A 14431-nucleotide genomic window follows, 5' to 3' on the forward strand; every position below is an offset into this window, starting at 1 on the left:
ATTTATTGATGACCGCAAATTATGTACCGTAGTATAGACAAATAGACCAATAATTTATACATTCCCGTTTATTGCATTTCTCGGGCACGTTAAATTTGCCCCGTTAATTAATTGGGGCGCGGGGGGGGAAGGGGGCGAGAATAAAATTTGCAACAACACCGAGAACGATAATTTGAATTCAGAGGACAATGCGGCGAATATAAGTGTTACACACTTGCGGCTGCCAAAACGGCAACGCGGGAATGGAAATTAAATCGAAGATACCCCTCGTTATTGCGCTTATTATATGTATATTATGCCGTGCGCGCGACGCGATAAGTAACCGTTTCGCGGACGCTAACTGAAACCGATTACGAATTCACGTAATTCTCACTTTGTAATTCTCTCTCTCTCTCTCTCTCTCCCTCTGTCTCTCGATAAATTATAAATTTCCATTTCGTTGCGCGGAATTATCTACCAGTCATTTCGTTTCAACAGAATTCTGATCGCCGACCGCTCATTTTGTTTCCACTTTTTGTTCAATGCGTCGCCTGGAATTAGTTTGAATAATTAGAGAGGCAAGCTCTCGTAGGTGGAGAACTCGTTACCGAAAAATTTCATTAATATCGAGAAATGAAATATTCATTTGTAACGTCCTGTAATCTCACTTTTCGATTTACATTCACTTCGAAGAGAACTTCGTAAAAATTCTATTCGTAGAAAACAGTAGAACTACCAAACGTGTTAAAATGATAGGTTTCTGATTTCTTCATTTATAGTTCCGAATATTATAAAAATCATTTCAAGAGGAATTTTTAAATAAACTCGAAATCGTTTCGAATAAATCAAATTTCGTCGCTGTTATCAAATTGCCGTGAATCAATTCGTAAAAATGATCCCCGAAATAGACTGACTTTGTGTACAAAATAAAAAGAGAAGAAATATGCATTTTTACAACTAAGTCCTTCGTGAAAAATTCAAACAGGGCATCCGTCAAAATTCATTCACCTTCTCAGGGTTAATTAAAGAAATAATAAATAAGATTTAAAACGATAGGAAGTACAAGTAACTTCGTATAAAACTTATAATGGAATGATAAGAATTAATAAACGTATGAAAACGCATATTATGTTGAAGGAATTTATTTCGTGGATAAGAAGCATAATTCGACATATGTATGTTCCACACTAGTGAAACAAAATAATTCCGGGCAACTATTTGATGTACGCTCGTACGTGACAGCATTAACGCACAAAAACTTTCGATTAGCATTTCCACTTTGCAGTATACAACCATTTACGTTATCAAAATCTTATCTGGACCATGACGGAAATGGTTAACCGCAAATACCACTAACAAACGTTCTCATCTAATTAGCTGCGGTGTTTTCATAAAGAAAAGTATTTATCTGCATTCCAAAAGGATCTTCCTAATCATCCAATCTTAAAGTCGCGCATTTATTATATCTATTAAAATTAATAGCACTGCAATTGACAGACCTTTCGTTCTGCGCAAATATTATAATAATCTATTTGTTGGAACGTGTTGCTCGACAATTTTCTGCACAAAAGAAGTGACAAGTTTAACAATTGCAAATTAAGAAACACGAGATGACTGATTTCTAGAGAGAAACATTTATTATTGAAAATAGAATTTTATTTATAATATAATTTTTCTGACTTTGAGGGTTGTTTCCAACTCTTTAGTGTGAAACTATTAAAACATAAAAACGTATTTCATGTGGATAAATGCCTTCTAAAAGTAGTATCAAAATTTAGAGCTCCTAATGATAAAATGTTAGACCAAATTAAGAGTTTCCATTACGGTATATTAACGATTGCGAAAATATATTTTGCTTCATAAAATAGTGACACTAATAAGCAACGTCGCCAGGTATCCTTGTGGGAGGGCTCTCTGCGGGTATCGTGCAGGACTTTCACATTTTTCATTAAATTCACTGGAACTTCCAAATGGATATTCTCTTACGTGGTGGGCGTCCCACTTAAGATTGAACACCCAAACGCGGTCAGTATTTTTGGTTTTCTTCAAGATTATTTCCAATTGAGTTCAAACATTTTCAAATATTCGAGTATCTTTAAGTGCAAAATTTTCTTTTAAGATTCCATTCTCAGATCACCGATACCTTTAAAATATCGTTCGAAGGAACATTGGTGTTAAATAAAGGATAATATTAATGCATTTAACCTCTTAGGCACGACGCGCTACTGTAGTGGTTTTCATGAATGTTTCGTGCTTTACTCAATTGTTTTATTAATTATTAAAGTGAACGATTAAAGTGAACGTGTGTATGTACAATACACTAAGAAAAGAATATATGCCAATAATACTGTATATAATATATAGCTATACAGAAAAAATATATATTATGAAAAATGGTAATTTAGGTATGAAAAACTATATTTGCACAAAATCCAGCCGTGCGTAAGAGGTTAAATATCGTTCAAAACCATGTAACACTCGAATACTGTTCAATTTCGTATATAAGACTTGAATATTGTTAAATTTTAGTCAGAAACGTGTAACATTTGAATATCCCTCAAGAACACATAAATTCATGCTGCAGATACATTTGTACTCCACTGAAACTAAAAAGTATACCAGCTCTAAAGGATATTTAATAAAAACACAATAATTACTATTTGAGCCATTTACATTCGAATGGCGACTATACTATACGTTGGAGAAAATATCTTAGGTTTGAAGTTAAAATGGCGACTCTCAGGCGCCACTGAAAATTGTTATTTAATTTTTTCTGTTAGAGCGAATAAGCTCAATTTCATATGCATACAATGCAAAATTAATAATAAATCGAAATACTATACGTTGGAAAAAATATCTTAGGTTTGAATTTAAAATAGCTTCAAGTGCAAAGGGTTAATAATAAAATGCAATCTATTCTAGATGTTTGATTGTATGCCAATCAATCGTATCAATAATTCAGTCGCTTATTTCGGAAGTGACCAAAGTCCGTTTGTCACTTTTTTTTTTGTTAACTGCAGTAATTGATATATTATTCACTTAATAATTGCTATTATTTTATTAGGAATTGTAAATTTCAATCTCTTAAATACGTACAAACAGTGCAACACATTGGTGACGTTGTACATATATGCATTTTTACTGTCTTTTTCAAACGCAATCTGAAATATCTGAATTTCAATAGAAACGACATACAGTTTTATATTTTTTACTATGTTTATATTTTTGGAACACTCGTTCTGGTTTTGACCGCTTTTTGAATAAGTTCTCGCGATGTCTCAAAATTCATTACGCATAATCAATGTTTGAAAATCGAATCTCTGCAGCATCTAAAATAGCAAACGATTGAATTATTTCTAAAGAAAATAGGCGAAATTCTACTGGTCCAACGACCCAATAGAAAAAGTTCAGTAAGGTTGAATAGATCGTTCCACAGAAGGTTAAAACATTACCCCTTCCTTCGTCATTCATGAGACGCAATTTAGACGGACGGCGGCGCGTCGATCGAATTCACTGTGTCAAACAAATTGTACCGCGGAACGATGAAAAAGCGAACGAGTTGTAAAGTACGTTCATTTGAAATCCCGCTTTCCACGGCTCTTTCCGTCGCGCGCGCTAACGCGCAGATAAGTAAATAAATGAACGAGCAACGAAAGAGGTGAAAGGTAAAAAAAAAGGAACGGGTAAAAAAAGAATGAAACGGAAGGAATGAGGTAGACGGTTGAAGGGTACAACCGGTTTTAATTAAAAAGCGTGTAATTAATCATAATTATGCTAGTAGTTCTCTTTTCGGTCGGCGATGACGTTCTGCAAGTTGCGACTCAATGGGTAAACGAATTAACGCCAACGACGGGGGATAAAGATGATGAGCTGTTGCCGGACGAATGGCAGCCGCGCGCGGACCCCTCCCCCACTCGAGACCGTTTGTTTGCGGATTAAACGTTAACTTAATATTACGTGTTAAATTAACGAAGTCAAACGGTTCAACATTCGAAATAGTTCGTCGTCGGCCGTGCGCTTTTCGTCGCGGCGCGACGCGAAGCGTAGAATTTCTTAGCGCGCGCGCGCGCTCGCAAATGGAGTCGCTCGTTATTTTTGTTCCCGTTCTGTTTCCAGAAGGACAGAAACGTGGCGGGCGACCTGTTTCTAGAAAATTAACGGCATCAGCCACGGAAAACGAATCTACGCAAATCGTCGAAAGCGGTCGGATCACTTTCCAATCCCGTGAGTTCCAAAAACTGGTGACGGTCGTGAATCAACAGCGTTACGGCCATGTAACCGGACGGCACCTTCGCGACGGCTACGCCGTGTTTAGTAGCAGTTCTTTCCGTGCCGAACGCTCTAACATTGATAGTACACGGCGAAGTAGGTAATAGAATTCGTTAGAGGTAACCGGGACATGCCGCGGCACTTTCGTGTTTGACAACGGATACAATGGCTTGTATCGAATGCTAATCCGATAGCTAATGACGAGATGTTACACGTTTCGAGGAATCTCCGGCGGTGACTAGGAAATTAAACATTACAACATATTTGAACACGGGTATTCTTTTCATGCGGTGAACGCTAATTAAAGAAGCGATCGATTGATCCTTGAAAAGTGAAACCTGTAGGAAAATCCAGTCTAAACGAGAATTTATAAGCGAAAGTTAAACGTATCTGCTCCATCATTGTTTTTTGTAGAGACACTAGATTTCTTTAAGACGTCCAATTAAATTCATTATGTAAAAAGAATGAGATTTGTTTATACCTTCTGGTATAAAAGCTCGGGTTAAGAAACCAGGCGTACTGGAGAGTTATTTCGTCAAGAATTGAGAAAATATGAACAACTCACGTTGAAATCGATAGAAAAATTTCCGCTCAGATTCGTAGTACTGAAAGTCACATACCTGAAACAAAAAGAAAAAGGTTTCGTTATTATGATTCAGATGCAGCTTGAAAATCGCGGGAGACTTCGAAATTAATAACAGTTACTATTTCGTACGATTTCTAACGAAATAAACACCGATGAAAACATAAAGCTTCGTATTTGCATGAACGAGCTATAGTTTATTACGGTGATTAACAGTAACGAAAAAATGGTATGTTGCAATAATAAACACGAAAGTCTCTCAGCTGATAGAACGAATTATTTCGATAGAGATTAATATCCAAGAAGAAATACAATCCTATCGGAAGCTTAGGTAACATTTGAAAGTTGTTATTGGTAAACTAATTAGGTTCCGAAAAGAAAACAAGGGGAGAATACTATTAGCTGCGCGCATAACTGGAGCCGTGGACGATTGTCGGTGTGTGCAACTCCATTTTCGACGCGAACCTACTCGCGAAATACTTGGTGCTTCACTGGAATTCTAAACGGTCGAAACATTCTAAATTACTGAAATGTATAGAATTATAAATGAATCGACTAATCTAGATATACGATACACTACATTAGATATACGATACACCGCGTTAGATATACGATAAAAACTGGATCATAGTACTGCATAAAAACGCAATTTATGTAATTGAAAACATCTGGCGATAGTTTTCACTCCGGCCAGGTTATAAAACTGATTAATCCCCACTCCGACAATGCATTTATATAACACTTGTGTTGTTGCTCAGAAACGATACGCTCAAAAATGACATAACGGAACGGTGCAGCATTTCTTCATAGTGTTCGATTTCAGTCGACGCGATAAAATCGGCTGCCCCGATATATTCGCACTTATCGGTATTGTTTAATCAAAGTGTAAATAACGTGGCAATGTTACTCGGAACATCGCGCGTCGATGGAAAAAGGAAGAATAAAGCGTGCGTTAATTGCGAAACAGAACAATTCTGAAGAATACTCGGTGAAGTTTTGTGAAAATCGGATCTCTACCTGCTTCTAGACTTCAATGTTATTTGAACAGAATAAAAATAATGAGGAAACGGCTCGCCTGTAACAATATCGAAAGAACAGAATTCAAAGGGAAATTTTAATTGCGGAACAGGGGGAAAGAGTTGCGAGGAATACAAGTATTACACACGGCTATACCAGTGGAGTAATGGAACAAGTCGCGACAAGGGTTCGCGGTGATTAGAGATCGAGAAGAATCCTAGAAGACAGGGGAATCGTGAAAAGCGCGCGCGAGACACAAAACTGTAACACGACCGTGGCAAACTGAAAAACCAGACTGCCCCAACTGAAAAGGAGGTCACCGGCTACCTGACTCGACATCCTCGTGTGATCCACGTCCGTGTCGGAGAATACAGAATGGAGCGCGATAGTCAAGAACTGAACGATTATTCCTCAAAGCGATTGCCCTCGAACGGAGGACTCGCAGAAATTCAAATTCTCGGTGAAATATCCCTTTCGCAGCTGTAAAGCAAGAGAGTCTGGTTCACCGCCACGCGATTATCATTTTGAGAGTGTCTTATACGATATCCGGAACTTTGTTCGTAGACACTGCGCGAACCCCGACGTATTCGGTTTCAAATTTCCGCAAAGAAAGTTCTCCCAGGCACAAAGAATGTCTTCCATTTTGCTGAAAACACTTTCACGGCTTCGCTGGATTTTGCATACCATTCGTGACTATGAGACCCAATAAACTTATCGTGGATGCGCGTCGTCATAATATTTTTGATCTTTCACATTCGAAGCCATTTTATCTGTAAATTTTATTTTTGTTCAGTTCAGTATTTGAATTTTATATCACTTAAAGTCGTGCATTTTATGCAAATATACAGTGACTCAAATATACTATAATTTTCTTAAAACTGGATTAAGTGATTTCTTACTTTGTTACAATTTTTTACTTGGAGCGACAAAACAAAGTAAAGATCTATCGTAAACAACAAATTTCAGTTATGGTCTAGTAGATTGATCCCTCTATCATCTAAAAAAAAACCATTCAAGTCATTTAGTCCAGTTCCAAAAACGTTATTCTGTTTTTAAAAGTTGTCCGAATATTTAATAAAAGTCACTGCATATTTTATGTCCTGAACCATTGTTATTGAATCCATTTGGATGGGTACATATAATTTTCTACCACTTCGTTTCCCATGGTACATGTTAGTGAGTCAGACGAGAGACACTCCCTATGTGACCCGCTTCCAATGCATCCGTTTTAATTGTACAAATATTCTCTTATACATATCTGGAGTCCGTGAGTCAAGTTTCTTTGTAAAATAGGTTCCAGCTATGGTTTTCTGAGCAACTTCTCGCGATGCAAAACAGGAGTTTGCCGCGGCACGCAAAGTGGCATGTTTTCCGCGAGAAATCGTGAGAGGTCGTTCATTGTTCTTCTTTGTACTATAATTATCTGCATCTTTCGACAAGTTGAAGTCACTACCCAGCATCCCATCGCACACATTGCAATTCTTCAATCACTTTCACTTTGATAGCAATAATTTCTGTTTTCAAGGCCGATCAATCGAAGCAACTGAAAGAAAGAAATCACCAAAGACCAAGAAATGCCAATAGACATAAAACTATGAAAGAAGTCGTAGCTCAACGGGTTAAACTGATACAATTTGCTTTCTGTATCGTAGACCCGCCCGTGGTTGAGGTGATACCGGTTTATGGGCAAAGATCCTCGAAGGAGGGATCTTCGTGTACCTTCCTATGTAGTCTCCATGGAATAATATACGTATATACTCCTACCAAAGGATTGATCCTTCGCGAACTTTAGCATGGGATTGCGCAACAGAGGATTAAGAATTTGTATTTCGAACTGGACCGTTAGAGATTTTGTAGTTTGTATCAGTTTGCCTGTTTTAGCTTGTATCGGATACTCCATCGTTACTAGGAACTTAGTGTACTTGTATTAGGTTGTTCCATAAGTTACTTCCGCGCCACGCTACGAGTGACTCTAAATGGCTGTATATTGTATATAAATATCCAGGCTTATCTCTTAGCCGTTTATGGCATCGGTTTCAGACGCCCCAGAGCTCTTTCAAAGTACGTTTCGTTGGTGACAAAGTCTCTTTTAAAATTTTTTCTGCATCCTTCAATATGGGGAGCCAAAAGAAGCATTTGCGGCATGTTATGCTTCATTGCTTTAAAAAAGGCAATAGTGCAAAGGACACTGCAGGCGAGATTTGCACGGTTTATGGGAGTGGTACTACGACTATTAGGACCATCTGCAATTGGTTTAAAAAATTTTGAGCTGTCAATTTCGAGTTGAAAGATGAAGACAGCAGAGGCTGCCCAGCAAGGACGGATACGCACATTATCAAGACTGTGCTCACTGAAAATCCGCGATATAGTGTGCGTGAGATAGTGGATGCCACTAATATTCCTAAGGACAACGGTACATAATCATTTAATCAAGATGGGATATGCGAATTGATATAAAGTATGGGTTTCACACCTATTGACGGAGACCGGCCTTATGAACCGCGTCTCTACGTGCGATTTGCTTCTCCAGCTACATGAAAGGGATCCTTTCTTAAAGAGGCTTGTCACTGGAGACGAGACTTGGATTTTTTACCAAAATGTGCATCGAAAACGAACTTGGTCCAAGGAAAATAGTCCTTCAACTGTTGCGAAGCCTGGACTTCATCCGAAGAAGGTTCTTTTGTGCATTTGGTGGGACTGGAAAGGTGTAGTGTACTACGAGCCCCTTCCTCTAGGTGCTACGATCAATGCTGACAAATATTGCAATGAACTGGGTGAATTAAAAAGCCGTCATAGCAGAAAAACGACCAGAATTGGCGAACCGACGAGGCGTTGTTTTCCATCGCGGCAACGCAAGACCGCATGTTGCGTTGGCCGTAAGGCAAAAATTATTACAGTTTGATTGGACGTTCTACCTCATCCTCCTAGCTCCCCAGACCTAGCTCCATCCGATTATCACTTGTTCCTCTCGTTAAAAAATTCTCTCCGTGGTAAATCTTTGAAATCCATAAGCGAAATAAAAACGCACCTAGATGAATATTTTGCAAATAAGCTTGAACAATTTTGGAAAGAGGGCATAATGAGGCTTCCTGATAGATGGAAGAAGGTTATAGAACAGAACGGTTCATATATGACATAATGAATCCACCATAAACAACAATTATCGTGCATTCATTTCGCATCAAAAAAAGGGAAGAAACTTATAGGACACTCTAATATATTTTCACCTTAACAAGCTGCTATCAATTCTGTACACAAAAGTTGCTATTAGGACGAGTTACAGAGTTTCATTCGATAGGTTGCGAACGATTATACAGACAACCGAAGCCGATTGCGGTTGCAGTTACGATTCCTGTCATAGAATTTTGGGATCGTAACCCGATCTTAGCGGGTTAACCGGGTTAGTATCGCGGGCATTTGGTAACTGGTTACTCAAACTATTTGGATCGCAAGGAGTAACAGTAGTAACTCTCTCATCCGACAGTTTGTTTCTGTAATTTCCTGATATCGACACAATCTCTTATCTAAACAAAATTGTTTTCGAGCTCTCTAGTAGCCGATAACGTATCTAAATAATACAATGGAACGTTTAAATACTAGAAAATTGTAAAAATAAATGTTAGAATAATAGAAGCTCTATGGTATTGTTCTCTTTTTATTTATTTTTTGAAAACTTATGGAATTGCAATGTAGGTCTTGTAGTTGTAGGGTTACAGTCGAGACTCTCGCTTCTTTTATTCGCAACAATATTGAGACTAGATTTATGAATGAGCAAGTGCTTCGATTGAGCACTAGATTGTTTTCTTCATCGTTATCGACTTCTTCCGTTGCATCGTCGTTTTGTTTTCTGACGCAGCCACTCTTAATGCAGCAAGATTTCCTACGAAGCGAATTTATAGCGCAGCGCATGGGGGAGTCTACTGTAGGTTTAGTTCTGTCACGATTGGTTTTCCATAGACTGAGAATGTTTACGGAAAATAAAGATTGTCTGCATCCGTATTCCTTTAATCATTTTCCGAAGTTGAAATTGTTATATCAACATTCTTCACTTCTTTCAATCCTTTCATTGTCTTAAATCACTCTTAGTAACTTTTGCCATAAATTCTTGTCGGTTCGTAGGCGTGCTTGAAACGGTCTCAGTCGGAGGAGCGGGAAACTGTCAGTGAAAGTAGCGTCCTATTGTCAATGTCGTAATTTATTTATGAAAGGTCTTCTCACTTGGGTTAATCTCACGTGATCCGCGAACGTTTCGGTCGCAATTGCGGTGATCGTAAACGGTTTCACCGACCATGCCATGCCGGCCGATCATCCGTTGGGACCATGCCGAGCCTGAACAGTTGCCGAGGAATCGAGACGGGTACGTGTTGCGCTTTCGATCTCGGCGAGAGACGGTCTCGAAAGGGACCAGAGACGACGACGACGACGACGACGAAAGAGAAGAGAAGAGAAGAGCGATCCGCGCGAAGGCGGTCACGGGTCTGAGCGTCGGATGTAAGAGAGCGCGCCTCCGCCCGCCGCTTCCTTTCCTCGTTCCCACCACGGCGAAGGGAGCCGCCGCCGCTGCCGCCGGTAGCAGCGTGCCACTGGCAAACCGTGGCAAAAGCAAAAGTCGACGAACGTGTACACGGCCTGTTCTGGTCCAAGTGTTGGGAATACTAGCGGCGGCGTGCCATCGGAAACCGCCAGTTTCCGCGTGGACTTCGGCACGTCGAGTACGCCGATCGCGTGTCCTCTTTCCGTCTCGCGGTTACCCACGATCGTCTCGTTCGCATAACCGCCGGTTGGTGGACAGTGTGTCCCCGAGGATTGCGGGAAAATGCGGTCACCGAGTGTGCCGGTGTGCTTCGTTTACGTTTTGCTGAGTGTTCTCGGTGAGTAAGGTGCTCCCCCATCTACCGCTCGTTCCTACGTTCGTAAGTTCCTACGTCTAAAAAATGCGACGCCGTGCAGAAACCGTAAAGCTAGTGACTCGATCGGTTTCATTATACAGGGCCCGAGTGCAAAGTTTGTGAGCCCCACCGCTGTAGAATTGCCAAGGATCCACCTGCTGGATAAAGCGCTTCGGTCACCTTTGGAAGCTACGCAACGCTATCAGCACCTACGCTGGTGTACATACAGTTACTCGATTTACCCCCTTGCACTATTACGTCTTTCAGAACTACGTTAATTATGACTGTTTCATCATTAATCATTTCTTTGATGTCACAAAATGATTTTTGTTTCTCAGTTACTCTTCATTTACTTACATTCCCAGATTTTGATGGCAGAGGTTTCAAATTTTGTTTCGATTGAATAGAAATGATTGGCAGCCTTATTTTTTGAATCGTACACGAAATGTTCGTGACGAGTCTGACTCGTTGTTATAGTGCAGGGGGTTAATAATCGGACACCAGTTCCGTTTATAATTCATTATGCATATAGTAATGAAGAATAAAATATATAATTTTACATGTTTGTAAACTAGGATATGTACTTGAACACGTTGACGACGGTTATGCGTACGTTTGTTTATTTTGCTTGCATTTCACAAAACAGATACTACAAAATAGGTTTATGTTACTTTATCTGAACACTATAAACAAATATTCAATAGTAAAAATATAGAAATTTAATATTATAAACTTAACATAATTATTTAATTTTTGTAAATTTCAGGCGCCGACTCGCAGAGAAAATCGCGAATATCGGCGCCGGCATCAACCTGTTAAACTATAACAGATCAGAAAATTCAATAGAACTATTTCAAATAAATATATAGAGCAATAATGACGCAAGTACCATGGTGTCCGAATATTAAATCGAGTAACTGTAGTTACAAGAACCCCCGAACGCGCCTCATAGTTATGCTAAATAGCATTGTTTTTGAAACAAGTCTATTTATATGTAACCAATAGATTCGTAAATTGAATTAATAGTACAAGAAATTTTCGATTGAAGCAGCGACGATAGAGGCTCGATTAGAGACAATTCAGTTGGCGGGTTGAATTATATGATTGGAATTATAGCGGCGTCAGTCACGTTGTCCTCATTATGGAAAACGAGGAGTGTTATTGTTTACTAGCATGTGTATTATTTATCGATCGAATTTATTAAGTTAATTTAGGGTTAACATTTTGGAATATATAAATCAAATTTAAAATGTCGGTCAAAATTTTTGAAAATATGACTTACGCCACTATCATTCTAAATCTACTCAATCGTAAGATGTTTTAGACAAAAATAACGTTTTATACGATATAAGAAAACTTAGCTGTTGAAAATGTTTAGTATTAACAATGGGTAAATCTAAATTATTATTAAATTGATGGATAATCCAGAATTCGATGTAAGGTTCTCACAACTAAATTCTAAATGCAGTCTGTAATCTCGTCTGTAGTATGATTATTCTATTTGTTCTCGTTGTATACCGTTCTATCGAACTCGTGCTACAGTCTCTTAAAATATGTATTAGTATCTCGGAAAAACAGTAGACGGTAAAGAATCGGTACGTTCCCACCTTCGAAAGTTTCGTTAACCCCTTGCCGTATTTTGTCGAGTCTGACTGGTCATCAATATTTCTATTAATATTTTATTAAGTATAAATGTTACCCCGCTCTTTTAAGCAGAAATAAAATTCTGTCCCCTTGTCATCGGTATTTGATCATTTAAATAAATATAGACAAAGGCAATAAACATTTCTCCTTTTTCTTCTAAGAAATGATTACAGTAGAAAAATTGCTCATCTTTCTAACTATAAAGAAAATAGTACGGCAAGGGGTTAACATTCTTGCTACATAAACATCCGCATTCCCAGGCCGAAATACAACATTATCTTGACTTATTCATATAGACTTTATTCATCGGTATAAATGAAAGAAGGATTTGCTCGTTGCTGGTATCAACGATTTTTACCAATTTCATTGAATTATATCGTGCGAGATATTGTTTTCGATAACAGTATCTGTATATCTATAATTTGGTCCAAGAGGAACTCTGTCGTTTTGCATGCCTTTCGTTGACCCACGTGTGTAAGTCGACCGCCGAAATAATTTTGAACACTGTTTCGCAGAAGAATTTTCGGAACTGCAATAACCATATCCCAGACGTCGTAAATGTCGCACGTGCATCTTCTCCGGGGACAGAAGAAAGTCATTGTCGTACGATGAATGCAGAGAGTGCTCCGTTTACAGTTAGTTTTTTACTAGCCAAGAACTTTCTCAATGACACAACATCGAACTTTTCTATGCTTAATAATCCTTGTGTCGCGACAATGCAGCTGCTCGTCCGACATTGTCTAGAAGGAAGTTTCTAGTTATCAAGAACAACTCTCTTGATTGCTTTTATAAAGCGTGTCATGAATTATCTGGTAGCTGGTTCATATTATTAATCACTTGCACTATGATTCCTTTCATACTGCGTTGATTAGTATTTACTTATCCTTAATATTTTCCTTAACCAGTTTGATACAGCAAGATGAAGATCAAGATCACCGAAAATCAAAGTTGCTGCACTGCTCACGAGTTAGCTTTCTAGTTTATAAATCCACTTTTTGACTTTTGCCTCTGCCCCTTTTAGATTAACATCTAAAAAACGTTATCATCGCACATAAATAAATTCATCATGCGAACTGGTAAACTTTTTCAACCAGGGCATACGGGGACGCATGACATCATCTCAAACTGTTTATATTTTCTATTTGTTTGTTTTATTCCGGCATAGCTTGAAAATATTCTAAACATCTTGAAATTTGAGAATATGTTCTGTTTTCCTCAAAAATTGCAATTTAAGTAGCTAATGGTCACTGATTTATGCGCATGGCGAGTATACTCGTCAATACACAAAATTTTGCCACTTCTCCATGACGAGTATACTCGTCAATCACAGTTAACTGGTTAATAGGGTTATTCGATTTTCGTTTCTTTTATCATCTTTATGTACTTTAATTTATAGACTTTGATAACGGAAGAATTTATTTTTATTTAGATATAGAGAAAATTAATAAGATTCATATTTAGTAGATCTTACATGAAGTCTGCATAACGAGTCTGACGCGTTATTATAGTGCAAGGGGTTAATCAATTATATCCAATTTAAAGAGAAACGTTGATCCGAAGATATCGAAAGCTGTCTGAAAGAAAATTGGCACGTAAATATCTGAAAGTAAGATTGAAATCAGATGATAATGGGAAAGAAGAATAACGAATTAACTTCCTAATTAAGAGATCAAGCTAGTAAATTATCCCTCGTGTAGTTTCCTCGTAAGATCTAGCACGCCACCATTTATTTTGTTCTTTTCGACTCCTTGCCATAGCTTTAGTAACACTTTATTAGTTTATTCAATAAATCAAAAATCGAATCAGTAAAAATTTTCGTTTCTAGTTTGATTTTATTTATCTTATTAATTGCGAAAGGTATTTAATATTTAAAAATTTATATAATAATATTGAAGCTTGTAGTACAATTCAACACATTTATCTCAATAATAGATAACAAATTAAGGATTACTATGGCAATCGATTTTTAAAGTTTTATAACGCACAATTTCCTTAAAACATGCGACAAAAATATAAAATACGTGTTGCCTATTATTTTAACATTAAATAA

At 37.9% G+C, this 14431-nt stretch overlaps 2 protein-coding genes across 4 annotated transcripts in view; one reads left to right on the forward strand and one right to left on the reverse strand.

Annotated features, from left to right (window-relative positions):
• Positions 1-14431, reverse strand: part of Qin (tudor domain-containing protein qin) — a 408690-nt gene that overhangs the window by 315223 nt on the left and 79036 nt on the right. The window lies entirely within an intron of this gene.
• LOC144467576 (uncharacterized) overlaps positions 10569-14431 on the forward strand; it is an 80548-nt gene continuing 76685 nt past the window's right edge. Inside the window, exon 1 of the mRNA XM_078176444.1 lies at positions 10569-10719. Within this exon, the coding sequence (XP_078032570.1) occupies positions 10665-10719 (55 nt within the window). The 5' untranslated portion in view covers positions 10569-10664. The remainder of the gene's footprint in view (positions 10720-14431) is intronic.

This window comes from Augochlora pura, chromosome 1 (assembly GCF_028453695.1).
Source record: "Augochlora pura isolate Apur16 chromosome 1, APUR_v2.2.1, whole genome shotgun sequence".
NCBI classification, from domain to species: Eukaryota; Metazoa; Arthropoda; class Insecta; order Hymenoptera; family Halictidae; genus Augochlora; species Augochlora pura.